The 21737-nt window shown below is 38.1% G+C and overlaps 1 protein-coding gene across 4 annotated transcripts in view; it reads right to left on the bottom strand.

The window, feature by feature from the left end:
* The window catches only part of LOC124157597 (rab3 GTPase-activating protein non-catalytic subunit), a 128539-nt gene that overhangs the window by 82121 nt on the left and 24681 nt on the right, over positions 1–21737 (bottom strand). For all 4 annotated transcript variants that reach the window (XM_046532455.1, XM_046532456.1, XM_046532454.1 and 1 more), the window contains exons 15-20: positions 19726–19935; positions 18903–19310; positions 11733–11897; positions 9635–9808; positions 8797–8987; positions 2736–3059 (exon numbers count right to left, since the gene is read on the bottom strand). In XM_046532455.1, the coding sequence (XP_046388411.1) occupies positions 2736–3059; positions 8797–8987; positions 9635–9808; positions 11733–11897; positions 18903–19310; positions 19726–19935 (1472 nt within the window). The remainder of the gene's footprint in view (positions 1–2735; positions 3060–8796; positions 8988–9634; positions 9809–11732; positions 11898–18902; positions 19311–19725; positions 19936–21737) is intronic.

The following is a 21737-nucleotide window of genomic DNA, read 5'->3' on the forward strand; positions in this document are numbered from 1 at the left end:
CCAACCCGTTTTTCACGTGAAATTTGACTTAAAGTAGACATTATCTTTCGTTTACGTAAAATATAACTCGGAAAATTTGGTCCACAATATAAAGTAGAGATTTATAAAGGTTACCAATTAGAAATCTTGGAAAAAAGTTTGTTACGAAGGAAATAAGAGCGATTTTTCAATCGCGCGTCAAGGCTGAGCTACACGCCGCGGAACTCTAATGCTCGGTAACTTACTAACTGAGGCCGATTTTTCAAGTTTTTAAAAACATTAGTCTTGAAAATCATCATTTAAAGCATGGATAATCGTCTTACTTGACTTCAAAAACTAAACTGAGGATGTTAAAAAGGATTATGTATAGATCGACTAGAACATTTAGCGCATTACTCGAGTGAAAATACTAAGGATTGGATATTTTTCGGATCCATCCCACGCATAAGAAATATGCCTCGGGTATTGAAGTAAAGTGAAGAGATTAAGTCAGCATGCTTAAGAGAGAGAAAAATGAACTGTTTCCGTGAAAGGCAACAACCGATACCCTTTTTCCCTTTCCACATTCGCCGAGGTGAGTCGCGCAGAAGGGTAGTTTTCACACCACAAGGCTCTTTTAGCCTTTTTTATTACTGCGTCCGACCCATGTGATATTCATTCATTTGTAGCGTTTAGTTTCTTTCTTGAAGGGAAAAAAGGAAGAGATTTTAAGGTTGATTAAATGACGTGAGAAGTATAGAATTTTTTTGGCTCTACAAAATAAAGTTTAGTTCTTTAGTTCGTTCGCTTCGTCCACTTGAATTCCATGAAGATTCAAGACCCAAAAAAATCGTTGATATAATTTTTAATAAAAATTCCAAAGTCTCCGAAATCTTGCAATTTTGGTAGGAAAGTACTTGCCCAGTCACACAAGTGTGTAGCAAAAGGCAATTTTCTGCAGGCAGTAATAATGTAACATGGAGACGTCAAAATCTGCTGGCTGAGCATGTAGAATTATTGGTTTTTCTGCTTGAGAATTTGAAAGGGCCAAATATTACATGATTTACATACGTAGTATGAAATCTTTATTACAGCTATGAGAATTTCTGTACTCAGGGCTCTCCCTTGTAGTTTGGATACATATATATGGTCGACATATTATGAGTGCCAATATTCTAAAGTAATACCTATCATGTAACACCACTTTTCAGGTATGTTATGTTTTGAAATTTAGCTATTATATTTTAATTACATAGTGATGATATGAAAGATGCTTTTGTCAACTCTTTCACAGAGTAATATTTTTAAAAGTGGTTTTCTTATTGCCTGGAATTAATTGATATTTTTCTTGGAGCCTATGGCATCAGAATCGATGGAATCGGTATCGGTAGAATCGGAATCGAAATGTCAGAATCGGAATCGGGATCGGAACCGATAAAATTTTGGAATCGACCCATCACTAATAATAATAATAATAATCTTTATTTGCCGGAAAGACAATTATATGCAATACATAAATTGTATAAGGCACGTCAAAAACACAGGTTGGGTACAAATAAAAGATATAAGGCACAAACAGCAAAGTGAGGTGAGCATATATAATATTACTGTGACAGGTACTCTGATATAGAGTAAAAGCAGCCTGAAAGTAAAAAGTCTTTCAGCTTGTTTTTAAATACCCCTTGACTCATGGGATCTTTTAGCTCCATAGGGAGCTTATTGTACAAAAGTAGACTCATAAATTGTTCACCACAGGCAGCACTTTTAGTCCGTACATAGGGGACATGCAAATCTTTGTGCTGCCTCGTATAATGTGTGTGAATGCTGGCGTTTGGGACAAAGTCTTGGAAGTTAGTCTTTACTTTGAGAAGTATGGTGAATATATAAAGACAGGGCACAGGTAATATTCGTAGATCTTTAAACAATGGCCGACAGGGTGTCCGATAGGGTTTGTTGGACAATAAGCGTACCACTCTTTTTTGAATTTTGAATATGGTAACGGCATGTGGAGATGAACCCCAATGCAGAATGCTGTACAGAACATGAGAGTGGAATTCACCATAATACAAGAGTAGCAGAACATCTAGTGACACAGTGGAGCGTATATACCTGATTAGATAACACACAGAACTGAGCTTACGTGCCAATTCGCTGATATGCATTGCCCAGGAAAGATTAGAATCAATAGTCACACCCAAAAACTTTGAACAATGATTGAATCCTCCACTAATAAAGATAAAGTAACTGAATACTAAAAGTAATATATAGTAATAATTGGAATAGCAGTAAGATGAATTATTTGAAATATCAATGGTCTTTAGAATATGACAGTTATCAGATCACCAGTTGGTCAAGCTAACTTGAGCAGGAATCTAAAGCCAGATTTAAGATGGAGCAACAGAGATAGCAGAATTCAAGATGTCTCTAAATTCCAAGAAATAAATCATAGAATCCATGAATAACAAAGTGCATACTCACATATTTCATTGAAGGCTGAATTTAACCATTTAACATTTTGCTGACAGAAACAACCATACCATTCATAATTGGAAAGGGGTCATTGCAAAAAGAAAAAGGATGGTGTTCATATCTTCGCAAAAAGAAAAGATTTCTCCCAGAGAAGCATTAACTACACTCACTCATCTTTTAATAGCCAACAACACTTTCAAATACACTAGACTTCCTGGTACAGACATCACTTCATCAACAAAAATCTTTGCTTCAAACAACAGATCAAAATAATCAGAGCTTATTAATCTATTCTAAATTTAACTAACCTTTTCATTAAACAACTGTGAGATGGGCTGTGTGAGACTGGTTGGCCCTTTAGGGTGAACCCTTGCCAAGAGGCACACGGCTAATGACAGTTGGTAAAATAAGTCAAGCCGCACAGGGGGACTACTCAGAGATGGAGGCAATGGAGGCTGGACCAGAGCTAGCTCCACAAGGGGTGGTCCATTAGAAAGCTGTTGCGTGCCTTGTTCCTCCTCTGTCTTTTCCATGGTAGGGCCCCAGGGATCTTGATACCAATGGTTAACACCACTCTCCTCCAGCTCCTCCGCACCTTCAATTTCCTCATCCTCCACATCAACGTCAACCCACTGTGTGCAAAACAAGAGTAAACTTAGAAAATTACAGTCGACATGATCTGATGAAATGGTCAAAGATGCTTCAATGAAATTGATTTTTTTTAGGTATTCCACCAGTTAAGATTCATTTTTCAAAGGCACCAAGGCCAGCCAAACTAAACTTCTCTCTTCTAATCTTAACTTTTAAAAATATTCCCTTTTATTCCATCAAAATACCATATTCTCTTCCTTCACCATCTCAGTTCGTATGATGTTCTTCACTCTAACATGCTTTTTAGAATCCCCTCCCTGCTTATTACTCTGGGGGGTTCGCGCGGAGGCCCCATTAACCACAAGCCCGGAAAGGCAGCGGGTGCCGTGGACGCGGAACTGTGAGAGCGACATGTATAAAAGGCCGTGTCTTGCGGCATATGGGGAGTTATTGCTGTAAAGCCACCCAGCTGTAAAGTCGCTTGTGGGCTATAGAATAAAGAGGCCAAACCCGGAACGGAGCATTTAGTTATTTTACGGCAACAACACAATTACCAGCTCCATCTAGACCATCAGTCTTTAAGCTTTTATCTTCATGAAAATGGGAGCTAATGCGAAAATTTGTCTACAACCAAGTTAAACACCAAGGAATTCTTCTAAGATTTTTGTGTTTTTTTTAGCTCATTTATTTTACTGTAGATATGCAGTAATTCATTTCCTTTATAAGTGATTGATTTGCAGTCATGGATGATGATTCAATTGTAGAAATTTCTAACGGGACAGCCCACCGAGAGTTGAAAGGGGCACAACCCCATGGTGAAAAACATTCCCTGAAAATCACCAAAGTAACTGTCGTCAGAGAATAAATCAAGACTCATTTATCATATATTTATTGAAGCCAAATTGAAGAAGTGAAAGATAAGAGTGTCACAGGTGATTTAGGAATAACTTAACACCATTAGATCGACTTTAATACAAAAAGATTGAGATTAGAAGGGGGAGAGCCAAACATTACATTAACCCATTAATCCCCAGCGTTGCGTAAACGCAACATTATTGAATTGAAATTATTATAGAAAACCTTTGCCTCAGGATAATTTTTTCTCAGGGTTCCTGAATTCCTGAAATACCATTCGCTCTTTTTCAGTTATTTTTGGAAAAATATTCATTAAAATAATAATTTTTATTTTACTTCGAAATTTACCTATTTCGAAGCGCTGAAGTACTACAAACTGTAAATATTTTTTTACAAAGATTTATTGGGCGATCTTGCTAGAGGTAATGTTTTCTCTTAGTTCTAAGCTTCTTTATTCATCATATCTATTTTTGTCACGAACTTTCATCGCTATTGGTATAAATATGGTTGTTGTAAATAATGTTGCGTTTACGCAACGATGGGAATTCTCTGGTAGAACAGAGGGCTTGTCTCAAAGCATAACGAAAATCGTCAATATGGCTTTTAATCGACAACGTAGTCTTTTGGAGGCAGTTTAGATGCATTTTTGGCACTCACAGGTTGTGAGTTTACATAGTAAAGGGTGAATGGTATCTTGAATTCCAACATGGCCATCGGTTCGAATTTTACATGGAACACTCTGGTACTTCGTGGAGTCAAACTGTTGCGCGCACACGTGGAACCGATACAGGGCAATGTCATTCCCATGTCGTTGAGTGGAAGGATTACTTAGTAGACGTTAAATTCAGCTTTACAGGTGATAGAATGAGAGGGTGAGAAACGTATTAGTTGAAGCAGGATTGTGATGGAAGGTGGAGCGTTCCTCTAGTCGCTCATCGGAATTTTCTCCGTGGAATCCTGAGTTACCTATTTTTTCTTCTATCGCTTAGGTGATGTAAGGCTAACAATCTAGCTTGTTGGGTTCGTATCAGTAAAATTGTCCTCTGAAATGCATCTTTAATTCTCATCTAGTAATTATATCAATCATACCGCAGTAGTTTATGCTCGGCTTTTTGCTAAATAATTTATTCAGGGGTTTCCTTCAGATTTAAAATTGAAGAAAATTTTATTCGTTATTTCTACGCCTCAGACGTATACTTTATAAGAAGCGTCAAGAAGGTGACTGAAGAATATAAATTGACAGGAGAGGCGATTTATAATATTTTCTTAACTTTGGAACTACAATGGGGATTACATCTTCTCAGTATTTCGAATATTGCAGGAGGTGCTGCAAGGTAAATCATATTTTACTCAAGCAGTATCAAAAGAAAAATCGTCCAGTAAACGCGTACGCCCAGGTAAAAGATGAAGAGAACAAACAGCGGTTCATCTAAATGTGAAAAATTAGAATCTACCTCCGTAGGAGTCCCGAGTTTCTGTGTGAAAAAGGGAATAGAAACACTTATAACTCAGTATGGAGGCCACTCACCAATTGAGCTCCGTCACTTATTTCTCAGTGGAAAATTAATTGAATTAATTTTGAGCTACTCAATAATTACGCTGAGGAGATAAATAACCATACATTTACTCAGAGTGAGGCAGGTATAAAAAAATAATTGGAATGGTAATGTTGTCGGGGTATTATATATTACCACGCACTAAGTTGTACTGGACAAGCCATGAGGAGATGTCTGTCGCAATTATGAGGCAATTTATGACGAGGATTTGGTTTGAAGAATTAAATAAATATCGACAGCTCTCCGATAATTCTCAACTACACAAAGTGATACATTTTTGAAAGTTGGACTTTTTCTCAATAGACTTAACCAAAATTCCATTCAGTTAGGAATTTTCCTAACAAATGGTTCCATATTTCAGGTGGCACACAGCTAAAATGTTCATTCGTGGGGAACAATTTAGAGTAGGCTATACATTGTGGTGTCTGGCCTACTCTACAGGCTATCTATATGAATTTTTGCCATATGGAGAGGTGGAACTTGAAAGTGATATGCCTAGGATTTGTAAGTTCACTAGAAGAAAGGGTTGTAATAAATTTACTGAATTTATTTGTTAGTCTCCGAAAATTCTTGCCAAGTATTTTGATAATTTCTTCATCAGTTACAATCTATTAGTAACTCTTAAGTGCTAATTGTTATTTTTCAACGGGAAAGCAAGAGGAAATCGAACGGAAAACTGCGCACTCATGTCTTCGAGAGATTTGACAAAAAAACCTAACGGGGATTTCTACTATTCGTTTGACAGGTCAAAAAATATTCTCTTAGTGCGATGGCAGGATAACTCTGTCATCGCTGTTGCTTTAAATTATGGGAATATGGTACCCATAGTAAGGACGAAAAGATATTCCCGGAGATTCCCGTAGAAAATCGAAATATCATCAACGATTACAATCAGGGAATGGAAGAGGTAGATTTTCTCGATAATTTTGTTGTATGTTACCGCATTCACTTTATGAGCAAAAAATGGAGGTGGCCTCTATTCCAAAAAGGGGTTGATAGTGCAGTGGTGAATCCGTGGTGATTTTACGCCAAAGTCACGGGCAAAGCAATTCCTCAGTTAGAATTTCGGTCCGAGATCGTAAAACTTTACTGAGACTAGAAATCGTTTCCAATACAATGGCTGATGACATTTGGCATAAAAATCGGTGTCCACATGCGGGACACCTTAGGAAAAATAACATGTATGTGGGGTTAACCGCAGCATGCCCGTCAAGGGAGAATACGGCATTTCTTCCGCAGGCTGCATATAATTCCCGGCAAAGATGTCAAATTTGCAAATCAAGGATAATTATGTTGTTCAAAGCGCTACGTTTAATTCCGAGCAGCATATTATTGAACATTACATCAGAAAAGACGGTGAAAAATAAAATATGCAACCTAAGTTTTCAAAACTTTTTTTTTATTTAATTTACCGGAGTTTTCCCAGCGTTGCGTAAACGCAACATTATGCAAATCATATATTATGCTGAATATAATAATTTTGTCCGAAAATTAATCTTAATTAGGCCATAATTAACCGTAAAATACTAAATAACCGGAGTTAAAAGCCCTATGTGCAGTCTGGGGAATAATGGGTTAAGGCAAATCACCACGCTTACGAGTCGAAGGTCCTGGCTCAAAATGCAGGAGGAACGTCATTGAAGAAGTACCACCCAGTGGATCCAATCGACTATTATGAAAATTTCACAAGTATATTATCGTTGACAAGCATACATTCAGAGAGGAGAGACTGTTTTTGGCTCCAAGCTATTTCTATTCATCCAACACCGATGTAATAATGGCATTTTCGTGGTTAGTTAGATTACTCACTGAAAAGAAAGTGATCTAAACACAGGAAAAATCTTAGGAATAGAAGGATCAACAACTTTGCTATTTGCAATAGGGTAGCATCATCACCTTGATAATGTTACTCTGTAACGAAACCATGGTCGGTGTCAATAAATTATTACGTGGAAATAGCAAAGTTGTTGATCCTTCTACTCCTGCGATTATGGATTTTCACCAAGGATATGGATTTCTGCCTGCTCCTATTAATTATAGGAAAAATCTTGATTCTGGAATATCCCTGGTCCCCTGTGTTTCCAGTTATCTCACTTTTACAGTTAATTTTTTTGTACAGCAGGGTTGTATTGGCAACACAGCTACTTATTGAACTTCGCCTTTGTCTAATTTTTTCCATGTGGTTTCCTCTAAAATTTCGCATTTCCATGATTGCTTTAATTTCCTAGGCATTAAGATAATTTCCCTTAATAGTAACTGTTCCGTAAACAGAGGTATATTTAGTTCTTGTAACTGCCACCGGAGGGCGTAGTTGTATTACGATGTTCAGTTTTTTGTGTGTGCTTACGACGAGTCGTCGTAACTCGCGAAGTTGAGTTGAGTCAGTGAGCAGTCAGCGAGTGGAACTCATGGTGAAAGTGTGTGGTGCCATCAGCTGCCCCGACCACTCCCCCGCCCCCCAAGTGTGCGCACGTGTTGGCCAAACGACAGACAGGAGGATTTGCTGACTGACTGATGGGTGAAGTTGCCCCCACTATTGTACTGATTTGTGAAAGTCATTATTATTCATTGCTTTCTTGATATTGTTAAGTTGAGAATATATGTATTTTTTTGAACGTTTAAAAATTGTGTTTCTCTGGTCCTTCGGGTGATAGTTGAAGGAACATCGTTCCTTTTGTCCCGCGAAATAGTAACTATTATTAACTAAATAAGCTAATTATCTACTATGCTAAAAACAGCTGCAATTTGGCTGAAAATCATATAAAACATACTCCTGATTATTCAGGCTAATGATGGGGAGAGGCGGCACGAATACTCGGAAAACACGAATAATCCAAAATTTCACTTTAACTTCATGTAATTTATATAGGTAATTCATGAAAAAATAATTTATTATTATTTATGCACATGGTCTGTTATTTTAGGTTGCATTTGGGGTTCATGCATAGATATCTTTTCCCGACCGTGATCTTTTTAGCGGGGATAGAGTGCTCCACATAATACTTGGTTTCCAAAAACCAAGTATTATGTGGAGCATTTTCGTTTGTATGCTAGAGCAGACATCCAAGTATACTTGAAACATTCCTTCTCAAAAATTAAATAAAAAATTCCCTTTTACAAAAGGATTCTTATGGAAATAATAAGCCCGGCGTAGCCTTGCATTAAAATGCAAATATCCTGGTCCTATAGCATCCAATTACATAATTTTTTTATAAAGATCGTGGATTATCGAAGAAGCGTAAAACTCATGGATGGATAAGCCGCAAATGAAAATACATAAAAAAATGAATTACAGGAAGAATGAAGGGTATTCTAAAGAATTCAAATCCACATCTCTTATCAGATTTAAAATATAATTGGTCCTCACCTCTCTAATAAGCTCAAGGAACTTGTGCACATTGACGAATAAATCTTGGAGCATAAGAAGAGATGGTAGTCCAACTTCATCCAAAATTACTTTCTCGGGGATGGCATCCACATGAGGATAGCACTCAAGTAGCTGTACAGCAGCCCTTAGACGATGCTCCAAGTGAACCGCCCACATGAGGCCACAGACCCCTGAGAAAATCAATCAAAAATGACAGGACATTTCTACAAATGAATCGTACATTTCCAAAACGTTGTAAGTGCCAAAAGTAAAATTTTACCGGAAGAAGAAAAAACACATTTTGCAAAGAAAAATATTATTATTGAGTGGGTGAATAACACATAAAATTATTTTTGAAGTATTTGTTTTTTTTAAAGGTAGGTTGTATCTGTTATTTTTAATAAAAATTCTATTCACAGCGTGTTTTAGTATGAAAAGTAATATTTTCCAAATTTGGCATTTACAACGTTTTGGAAATGCACGATTCAAATAGCAAAAATGACCATTACACATTATTAATTTCTATCTCTATTTACCATTTGTAGATTTTTTAGAGTTTGAAAAACAAAAATTTCTAGGAAATAAATAGCAGAACATATTTGGATCTGATGAATCCCTAATTCAAAACTTAACTTTACATTCAACCTTTCTGTAAATAGCAACCAACATTTTTAAAATGACTTTCTTCTCAAAAAAATGTCTTCATTAATGGAAATACCATCACAACTAGACCTTGATGCGGAGAAAGCACATGCATATCAAATAAAATAAGTATCGCATCATCAAGTCCAAAACCACTAACTTTAATATCGCTTTACATAAAAATAAAAAATCTTACCTCTTCGTATCTGGAAAGATGGTATAGCTTGTAGCCATTCAAGGGTCCTGCTGAGAATTGGTGAATTGCACTTGAGGGATGCAAAAAGTCGAGCACATTCCCAGGTAATGTTGGCAGTAAGAGCAGATATTGACAGGCTTTGTGGGAAGCGATTCTTCAAAGTGACTAGGAGATCTATAAAGAATAAAAATTGCATTACAGATATTTTCATTTCAACAGTCCTAAGATTGGTTTGATAGAGCTCTCCACTCAATTCTCCCGTCAGCTAAACTTTTCACACCCACATATTTCAACTACAACCACAAATTATCATTGCAGCAGTAGCAGATTTTTAATCTAAAGGGTCTAGCAGGTTAAGATGGTGAAAAGTTCCCACAAATATTTTGAAAAATAAAAAATATACACTTAAAGCGCATAAAAAGTTTTTGCTGTTTCCCAAAAGTTTCAAGACTCAACAAAGGCAATTCCCCCAAAAAAAATTGAAACGTGATTTTTTAGTATTTTAACCATATCTCCAGTTCTCATTTTTGGAAAAAACATTTTCTTCATTTTAAAATGTACATATATGCTATAACGTTCTACCATCATGATTTTTTTCAAAATTTGTAGATCAAATTGACACGCCGAAAAAAATATATGTTGTTGCCCCTACATTAAAGTGTATTCCGATCATGGTAATACAGTAATGCACTCATATTTTCAAAAGGTATAGTAATTTACAGATAAATTTCAATCAACTGAATTATTTGAATAAATAATGCTATAACAGTTGAGCACTGGCTATTCATCCTGATAAAAGGGGAAGCCCAAATCAATAATCAATAAGTATAGACAATCCGTGCATGGCAGTATCGATATTGTTTTCAATGACGATCTTACTGTGTTTCTTCAGCGAATGCTATACTGAAATCATGTAGTTTTCTTTCAATTTTATTACTTAGCAGTTCTTCAAATTTATTTTACCATAGCATTTCATTGTTTAGACCATATGAATAGCCAGCACCCCAACATAGAGTTCACCATGGAGACGGAGAAAGACAATAGGATACCCTTCCTTGACATATGCATCTATTGGAAAGGAAATGGAATATTTGAACATAGCGTCTATCGGAAGCCGACCCACACCGACCTCTATCTTAACGGTCAAAGTCACCATCATCCTTCCCAAAGGTCAGCGGTCTTGTCCACCCTAATCTATTAGGCCAAAACAATTTGTGATTCGGAGAGTCTCCCCAAGGAGTTACTTCATCTGAAGAAGACCTTCCGGCAGAATGGCCACAATAAAAGAGACGTTTCCAAGGCCCTGAAAAGGACCTTCACCAACCACAACACCGCCACCGAAGAAGGAGAAAAACCAATAGCATTTGCTGGCCTACCTTTCGTCTCAACCGTTTCATGCAAAATAGCTAGAATACTCAAGAGGCATGATATTAAAACATATTTTCCTCCACCTGCAAAACTTAGAAACCAACTGGTGATGGCCAAGGATCCTTGTGGCCTTATGACACCAGGGGTCTACTAGATTCCATGTGAATACCGCCAGGTTTATGTCGGTGAGACAGGAAGGACTATCACTACAAGCATAAAAGAACACCAGCGGCATTTCAGGCTCGGCCAACCGGAAAAATCCCCCATGGCTGAGCACAGCATATCACGTGACCATGCCATTCGCTGGGAGAACACGAAGGTCCTTTGCCGTGTACAGATTCCAGGAAAGGCTGACCAAGGAAGCAATTGAAATTCGAACAGCGACTAACACCATGAATCATGATGCTGGTTACGCCCTAAGCAACTCCTGGAAACCGGTGCTTAAATACATCAGAGAGGCCTGGGAAAAAAGGCGGGAAAAGGCGGACCAATACAATCACCAGGAGCAATCGGAACAATCACCAGGAGCCCCTGCTATATAAGTTGGATCACTCAACTCGAAGACAAGGCCTGATGACAATGGACGACATGGCCATCGATTCGTCGGCAGAGATGGAGAACCTCAACCAGTGGGAAACCCGAAGCAACTTCAACATCAATAGATTATATACAATTCAAAAGCATAAAAGTCATTCAGTATACTTGAACCATTTAGCCTAGAGATACATACCAAATGCAAGAGAGCTGGATGACCCTGGCTCAGAAGGTTGGCTTTCTTCCTTGTCACTGGAAGACTTCTGAAGAATTTCAATCAAAGCTTCTGGGCTCCACCTCTGCTCTCCAAATTCTCTGCTACAAGCCAACACCCACTGAGCCACCATTTCTGATATGTATCCTGGATTAAAAAGGGAGGGCATGAACAAACTATTATAATAAATAAATTCTTCAATTAAAATTAAGGACGGTAAGATCGGATACCTCAGATCCAAATATCCACAGATATTGCCCTTCACCAGATATTTCAAATCCAAATTGCTGAAGACATCAGATCTGGATCCGAAATTTTAAATCATTGTTTCAGTGAATGCACCATCCCATAAGAGAGAGTGGAAAGAGTTCTGAATCTATCTTCACATGCACCATTACACTGCAAGGCTTTTCCTACTTATGAACCATTTTGTTTAATATCTCTAATGGGGGTTGTGCAACAGAACTTCAGCCATGAAAAATTTTAAGGCAAAATACGATAGGCATATAGTGTGACTCTTTCCTAGAGATTGAACAATCATCGGGGGAATTTCAGCATCGTACATTAATAACCATGTCAACAGTAACTATGTAGAGTGGTGGAAAAAATTAATGCAAACCTCATTGACATCTGAAAGCGGCCAGTTCAGGAACTATTTGTTGTCTCAAAATTTGCCCTCATAATACTCTCATACAATTAGGAACTTTAAAAGCTATACATCCCTTATGCGGAGGAAATAATCGTACAGTAGACCTTTGTTTTTACGAAGTTCACAGGACCGAAAAACAGGAGGTTTGTAATAACGAAGTTTGTATGGACGTTTCTTTTAGGAACCATCAAAAGAAAAAAAACATACTTTATCAAAATTTCTTGTCTCTTCAATCTCCCGCACTTATAATCTTCAGAGTCAAGAGTATAATATACGCTATTAAATTATGCACAGGTCCATGATAACCGAAGAAGATGCATTCCGAGACCTTGCTTGTAAGTTGATAAAACTATACAAGGCATCGAGGAGAGTGATTATCCTGCAGACTGCAACACTGCATCACAATAGCACGTTAACTCACGATTGTGATGAACTGATCTAGCTTGCAACGTAGCCGGGGCCGAAAAAAATTGCTTTTCCTGGCAAGATAGAATGGATGAAATGCAGAACAGTTCCTGACTTCACACCAGATTAAATGATACTTTTTTCAGATTATGCCCAAAGTGCGAGTTCTTCTATGCCACGTTGTGTCACATCCCCAAACTTCAAAGGCGCCAAAGTTGAAATTTTGGGCACGCTTGAATCTTTCAAATTTTCATACCTCTGAGAGTTCATAAATCCAATGTGCTTAGGAAGAGGACTGACTGTACATCCAATTTATGAGCATTAATAAATGGGTCACCATAATTCCCCAGGAATGAAGCTTATTGCATGATAATGCGTGCAATTCAAGTATCTCCCACAGAAGAAAGAACCAAAATTGATACAGTAAAACCTCACCTTAACGAACTCCCGCTAAACGAAGAACTCCGTTCAATGAACAAATGCTATTGGTCCGGCCAATTGCCTATGTAAACACAGTACTGAAAAACCCCGATGAACGAACTCCTCTTTTACGAAAACTCCCGATCAACGAAATGAAATTTCGGCGCGATCGAGTGAAATTCACCTCCCAATAACCAATTTTTCCGGTTAAATTTTTATTTTCATATGAATAATTTAATATTCGTAGCGTTGGAGAGCAAATCAGAGACTTCCACTGAATAAGCCAATCAGAACCGTCGTTATTAACCGTAACCATAGCCTTCCGTCGTGAGTTTCCGCCGACCCCAACTCGCGGCGAATTGCGAAAAATGTTAATGCTGACTTTCGTAAATAACTTAATGTCCCAATATTTACACGCTCAAAGATATGATATCTAGAGCTATGTACTTCGATCGCATTCTTTTGACGGTTGTTCAAGATATTTTACAGCATTACAACGCGTAAATTAGGAGAAGCATTTTTTTCACTCGCCGCCATCTTGGATAACTTTAAAATTTAACTAAACTACGGAAGATACAATGTGCGCGCTAGAAGACGAAAGCCAAAATTTGCCTCTCTTAATTATCTTGAATATATGACTCAGTAGTTACTCTTGTTTCATTGGCATTGTTTATTTCAATATCATTTAAAATAGGAGAAACTTTTGCATTTGCCGCAATCTTGGATAAAAAATATTCGCACTTAAGAGACGAAAGCCAACATTTCCCATTGATCTAGACGTTACTTGAATTGAGTGCTTTATACTAAAGATCAGTCTCTGTCTGTCGGCGATTGTAGCGATGTCCTAACGTGATGTGAAGCGGTGTTGATTTTCTCCAGAGAAAAAAGTTTGCGACGGCCGTCAATTGTTGCATAAAGAAGACGACACAGTAAACATGCCATGTTAAGACTGGGCCACTGGTGAGAGTGATGCCTCACCCCTGTGGTAGCAGCAAAAATCCATGAATGACAGCGGGATTAATTCAGCGGTGGTTGGCGGGAGTTGATGCACTCATGGGGAAAGTAGATTTCTTCCTCGATCGCTGCACGGGCCCGAACATAGGACTAACAATAAAAAATGTGCGCGTTATTTTCTTCCCCCCAACTGCACCAGCTAAGTACGACCTCTCGACCGAGGGGTCATTTCTGCGGCAAAGCGGCATTACCGTCGGATTTTAGTGGAGTTTTTGGTTTGTCGAATGGATGTAAGGGATCGGCGAAATTGAAGAGGACCATTTTGCAGGTAATGCAGCGGCTTTGCAAAGCTTGGAAGCGTGTCGCACCTGTCACCATATTTAGTTATTTTGCAAAAACCAGGTTTGCAGTCAACAGCATCATTATCGTGACTTATTTTACTTCAAGAACTCATGCATAGGGCCTTTCAAGCTGTTTTCTTATCGGGAGTTGTCAATCCGGTTCGCAGTCAAATGCGACCACGCGATGGAGAGTGAAGACGAAAGCCGTGAATCCTGGCAGGGTCTCTCAAAAGTCATGAATATTGAAGGGTCGTTTGATGAGTTCACTAGAATAGACTCAAATTTCGTTATCCGCGAAGCCTGCGAACTGAGGGTTGCAGAATATAATTTCTCGAGAAAACATTTTTCAAAATCGTGACGTATTTTACTTCGAGAACTCCTGCATAAGGCCATTCAAAATGTTTTCTTATCGGCAGTTGTCTATCCGGAATGCGATGGAAATGATGCTAGTACAATGAATTATTTACGAAGCCCGCGACCGCAAATATTGCTATGGAGTATTCCGGATTCGACTACTATAAAGAAATGCTGCCACCCACTGAGCTTTAATGGGTCGACGAAAGTCGCACTCGCGCCGTTATGGTAGAGCGATCTTAATTTCATGATGAAGCTATAATTGGCGCTGTTACTTTAACTTTATATCAGTAATGGTCAAATATATCGAATTCTTAAACTATCGAAAATTAAACATCGCGAATACATGTACTCCAATTCAAATATTGAGAATAAAGGGATGACCTCGCGCTCACTGCTACGTAGCATACATTTTTGAAAACCAATGAACAAGCACGCGAAGTGATAGAATAATACGAACTGAGGCTTCCTAAATGTGGTCTATTGCCCGCGATTTGCATTGCAGCTGAAGAAATCAGCACTGTTTTGAAGTATGCGAAGGTAGAATGAAGATAACGCATACGGACTTGCTTCAATTTCCAAGCCCCTAGTATGATGCAACGTGCGCATCACCTCCGGGGAACGAACTCCCGATCAACGAAACGGCAAAATTTCGGTCCCTTGAGTTTCGTTTAAGAGAGGTTTTACTGTAATCTTAGGCACAGTGCAGTAAGAGAACTTAAGCATAGATCAATGATGATAACGTAGCATTGTATGTATGCACCTAAATGACGTTGCTTTTTCATGGAACTTAGTAATAAAGTTCATTTTGTGACTGCTAGGACTGGGACTGAAATTCGTAATTTTGTAAGAGTGAAAATTTCCAAATAACATTTCTTTTACTATTGATTGGACAGGCCTTTTCATTAGGACTAACGAATTGCTTCATAATATGGAGAATTTCGTAACAATGTTGTTCATATTAACGAGAGTCTACTGTATTTGTCACATCTAGGCAACGTGCAAAAGATACAGCAATGAGTTTTTCCCATATTCTCCAAAGAATGCTTTGCCCATGACTCACCAAGAATGGAGTTTACTCAGGACATTAGTGGACACAGCCGACATATTGGGCATTGAGACTACCTCAGGGCACAATCGTTCCAGTGGTGCAGTGGGTAAAGTATCATGCAATAAATCATAATTTCCACGGATCAAGTCTCAGTGGCAGATGATTAGATGGTGCACACACACTGTGGACATTTTTCTGATCTTAAAACTTTGCAATATCTATCACAAGGTCCAAAGGATGTTGCATTGATATTGAATTCTCACGCACTTATTTATTTGTTGAAATTCAACTCCTATATTGCATAAGCATTTGGGCAGTTGACTGTGGAGTGAATTTGAATTACCTTTTCCGTGTCGTCCAACCCTGCTTCAATGCCCCTAACATTAGCTGCATATGCAATGTGTCACAGCCTACGACTACTCCCTCACTTCAAGGGAAAATTCCTAGGAGCTTCTGCAGAACTGAGTGAAGGCAGGATATCTACATAGCTGCCCAAACTCGGTAGATGTGAATCGGGAAATTTTGAGTGCTTGCATATCTGTTTTATCAGAAACATTGAGCTAGCAGAATGTTAGGCTTGTTAAATTTACCAACAAAATGTGCATTACGCATACATTTAAAAAAATATTTCATCACATCATGGAACTAATGCTATTTCGAAGTCATAGAAATATTTGACTATTGGCATTACCTGCTCTTTATTTAATTTCAGCTTGTAATAACTTTGATTTGAGCCAGTCTACGTAAACAAAATAAAATAAATGAATTTAATTGTGCACATTAAATACCTTTCAGAAAACAATTCGGACACAAAAGAGGAAAATATAGGTAAATGAATGCATGATACAGCATGTGAGCTTTAGAGAAGAGGGGAACTCTGCAGGAATTGATAAAGAAATTAGCATCAAAGATCGGATTTTATTAAAAAAACATTCCGCTTGAATGAGAGGAAACAGTTGATTGTTTGAGGCATAGCTTGGTGAAAGCGATTCATAATTAAATTAAAAAGAAGAACTTTGTGCTTTCACATTAATTAATCCGAGAGGAAACAGATTCATGCAGTGCCATAACTAGGAATATGTTTTGGGGGAGATGGAATGGCCGAGGGTGGGGACCCCCTAGGCAACTTTTCTGGGAAAATTATTGAAAATGACATACTTAGAAATACATTTTACATCATTTATTCACTAAAAATTTAACTTTAAGTAGATGCAGTTAATAAAGCTCAAAACTAGACAATGCATAGTTTTGAATAACTTTTTTATTTCTCAGAGGCTTTGGGGGGGGATCTATCCCCTCATCCCCCTATAGATTTAAATATCAGTAGAATGATTACACCTGAAATTCACGAGGAAAAATATATCATTCCATGAGATGCATCAAAGCGTTTAGATAGGAAAACATTAATTATAATTCAATTATCATGGAAAAAATTCTAGAATTGAAGTCATTCTCTCTTATTTACTCAAAAATAGAGTCAATTTCCATTAAGTTCCCTTCCACCCATTCAAATTTCTGTAATCTTTCCAGTTTTCTATGTAACTTGTCAATACATAAAAATCATAATTAAAAATATTCTGGCTCAAATTTTATGTCAGTTTACAGAATTTAAAAACATTTAAATCTGAGTTCAAATACATCTATTTTAATAAAGATGCAATTTTTAATTGATATTCTTAATCAAATATACGTTTGAAGGGATCATCTATGTGATTAAAAATTAAGTTTAAAAGAAATAATGAAATTCACAAACATCTATTGACACCTACCATTTCTCCACGAGAGGAATGGGTTAGTGACCAAACTGATCAATTGCTTCGGATAACTACATGGAAGAAATCATTGAAACTTAAAATGGAAATCAAATTCTCTTTTACTTAAATTCATTTGGCTTCGTATTTATTTTCAATTGCAGTATATTGACTTGTTCAAATGTGATTCTCGGGAAACTATAATCATTAATTGGACATAGAAAATTAAGCAAAGGATTGCAATACTGAATTTAAACAGACAACCGATTTCTCAGGGGTCTCAAAGGTGGCTCAAAAATATACTTTCATTTTTCTTTTAAAAACTCTAGTTTCACTTGCATGGGGGAAGAAGCAGAGGCCGTGATACATCGCACATGCAGCAAATGTTGGTGGCTTTGAAGCGGGGCTGGACGACGCAGAAAAGGTAGTCAAAATTCACTCCACAGTCGACTGCCCAAATGGTTATGCAACATAGGCGTTGAAGTTCAAGAAATAAATAAGTGCGTACGAATTCAATATCCATGCAACATCCTCTGGACCCTGTGATAGATATTGCAAAGTTTTAAGATCAGAAAAATGTCCACAGCGAGTGTGCACCATCTAATCATCTGTCACTGAGACTTAATCGGTGGAACCTATGATTTATTGCATGATACTTTACCCGCTGCACTACCGGAATGATTGTGCCCTAAGGCAGTCTCAATGCTCAATATGTCGGCTGCATCCACTGATGATCCGACAAGAGTAAACTTCATTCTAGGTGAGTCGTGAGCAAAGCATACTTTAGAGAATACGGGGAGAATTCGTAGCAGGATCTTTTGCGCTTTGTCATAGTTACTTTTGACATGGTTATTAGTTGATTACAACAAACTAAGCATTCAGAATAGAAAATTCACAAGGGTGTTGGAAAAAGAGGATATGTTGGAGCATGTATTGTTGTGTTGCCTGGTCTGGGAATTACCATACTCGACTTGATACTCCAGAGTAGTTTTCAACTCGACTTGAGATCAAAAACTACTACTCGCACATCCCTACAATCAAATAATCTTGGGAAAATTGATAACACGGAAAGTAGCTGGCCCCCAACTGTATGAATTCATCTGCTTGAGGCAAAGTCCAGGGAGAATTCTATCCTCAGCAAGCCAAAATAGCCTAAAGGATGCATTACTGAATCAGTTTCTCTTCAGACAAGACTTTTCTCATCTTAAAAACTCCAATCATCCTCACCTCTTCCTCTTCTGGAGACATGATCCAGGGACGTGACCATTTGGCTCTTGACAACAGCGGGCCCACACATAATGGCAGCTTCAAGATATGCAATGTCCTCCAGACCGTGGATGAGTTTGTCCCACGCCATGTCCTCCAAGGTCACCTGCTCCCACTCTTCCTCCCTGCTCACAGGCACCTCCCCATCTTCTTTTCCCGCATGTGCATTGTCACCACCAGCATTTTCCTTGACCCCAGAAACCCTCCTACCCTTCAAATGAATGCACTTTTGGCCACATGTTTCCCGACTTGTAGCCACCACTCTGGCGGCTATGGCACCCACCAGGGCCACAAATGGGGATTCACATTTGGACAATAGAGTCCTGACTTCTTCCCACCATGACAATGAGTGAATACAGGACTTGTTTCCTGGAATGGAAGTGGGAGGAATGAGTATTAAATTCTACTAGACGGGTATTAATTTATAATGGTGATGAGTGCTCTCTACCAAAGGGACTTATGGAACCACATCTGAATAAGGCTCAGTTTAAGAGTGTTTCCAATAAGAATCATCCGTATGGGTATTTCTCAGAAATAATATTTTTTTAATGCACAGACTTCATGATTAATTGCTTGCTTTTTAGCTCCAATTTGTGACCAAAATTATTATAATAAACTTATAATTCGATACATGGCATTTTTTTTTAAATTAAAAAGCAGAGGAAAATAATTTCAATTCCTATTAAATAGACAAAATACTTTGATGCAGATGACAAAGAAAAGCAATCAGTTATTACGGCAAAAGAAAGAAAAAGTTTATCAAAGCCAAAAATGCCTGACCCACCTGGCATGGAGCACACAGCCTGTATAACAGATGTTAACCTCTGAAGAGAGTCAATGAATGACAAGCATAAAAGATGCCAGCCAGACCAGAGCCACGTGTTCATCACCATCAGTAACAGATCTTTTGACTTGATTCCACTTTCAGCAATTGCAGATTTCCAAGTGTCATGTGGTCTCCAGGAAGCCAAACATTCATGGAATAGGAAGTGGCCTGCAGTTTCATTTTAAAAAAAAAGCACATATAAGTAAAACACCAAACACATAATGCATTTTTAAAGTTTGCTCAAAATTGAGTGGGATGTCTATACATGCAGAACACTACCCACTGAGATAAATCACCACAATTCCTAGTAATCTTACTTCAACAGAACCTCGGATGACATGGTCTACTAGAGGTATGTAGTGGTCAGCAAACCATGAGTATTTTTCCAAAGCTGTATGATATATAATCAAATATACAACCCACTGATGCACACCAATTCACAGTCATTTCTAAGAGCATGGGGGACTTCAAATTTAGTGCAAATACATGTACAGTCAGATTCAAAAGTATTGCAACGAATGTAGCAGTGCCACTTTCGCCTCAGTTTGGAAATTGAGTTTCCGTATTTTATGTTGTATCAGCAGGAGAGAAATTTGAACAACGTTCCCACCTCCCGCAATGTTTATATTACAACATCATTAAAGAGATATGTATGAGGGATATGTGCAATATTTTATACCACATAAATTGTGCAGCTCATACTAGATAACAAATCCAAATCCAGAACTTCAATTTACTTTCTCTCATAAATCCGCAAATCCGTCGAAGTATATGTTCTTACAATTAACGCTGAAGTTTTTCGATGAGAGATAGCGAACATAACATGTACAGTACACTCCCGATTATCTGGGCTAATGATGGGGAGAGACGTTACAAATAATCGGAAAAAACGGATAACCCAAACTTTCACTTTAATGTCTTGTAATGTTCATAATTTACATAAAACAAACAATATAATATTATTTATGCAGTTATTCTGTTACTTTAGAGTGCTTCCAGGACTCATTGAGAACTTTCTTTGCCAGTTCACGATCTATTAAGTGACAATAACATGACTGTACTCATATTATTAATGCTCCATATTAGGCCTGGTTTCGAAAACCACACATCCGTGGCCATGTGATCACGGATACAGAAAAGTGGTTTGAACGAATACTTCAAAACCACTGCTCGACATCAGAAACTACACGGTCAGGCACCACGCCACGTAGTGGAGTCTTGCACAAGTTGCCCTGGTTGCAACTGCAGCAGGACGTGCATTCATGATCACGGAGTGCGGTCGCGCACAGCGAGGCTTGGAAAACAGGAACACGGTGCTCCCGTGAATGCATCTAGCGTGCGATCACTTCCGTTTTACGAAGGAAATAATAAGCCCGGTGTATCCTAGTCGGTGGCGGCGGGGTAACGTCCTCGCCTACTAAACAAGAGGTCGCAGGTTCGAGTCCCACCTGGGTAGGTTTTCCGGGTCCAGGGCATGGTTGTTGGTGTACGTTTATTGTTACATTTGTTGAATACCCTGGTATTAAATGGCCAATAACAGCTGTATCCGGTGGTTTGAGAATAAAATAAATAAATAAAAAATAATGCAGTAATTCCAATGATTTTGCGTCCGATTTTATTTTTTTATAAAGATCGCGGAATATATTGAGCAAGAGTGAAAATTATGCATGGATAATCCGCAACACAGATGTGCCGCAGCCGGATAATCGGGAGTCTGCTGTATATCAAAAATCCGAATTTTTGAGAAAAAATAGAGTATTTTCCATTTACAAGTTATTGCTCCATCAATATTTACCTAATGAGCAGGAGGTAGAACCACAGTGGAGGGAACAACATTTTGACTGTTCCGCTCCAAGCTTTGAAGGGTTCACATCCGAGACCTACAGAGCAGAGGGTATGGAGGAAACTTGATGCTCTGGCTTGTCGAAGACCATATTTAGCTCTGATAATTCCACCAAAAGATACCTTCA

The sequence above is a fragment of the Ischnura elegans genome, chromosome 4 (assembly GCF_921293095.1).
Source record: "Ischnura elegans chromosome 4, ioIscEleg1.1, whole genome shotgun sequence".
Lineage (NCBI taxonomy): Eukaryota > Metazoa > Arthropoda > Insecta > Odonata > Coenagrionidae > Ischnura > Ischnura elegans.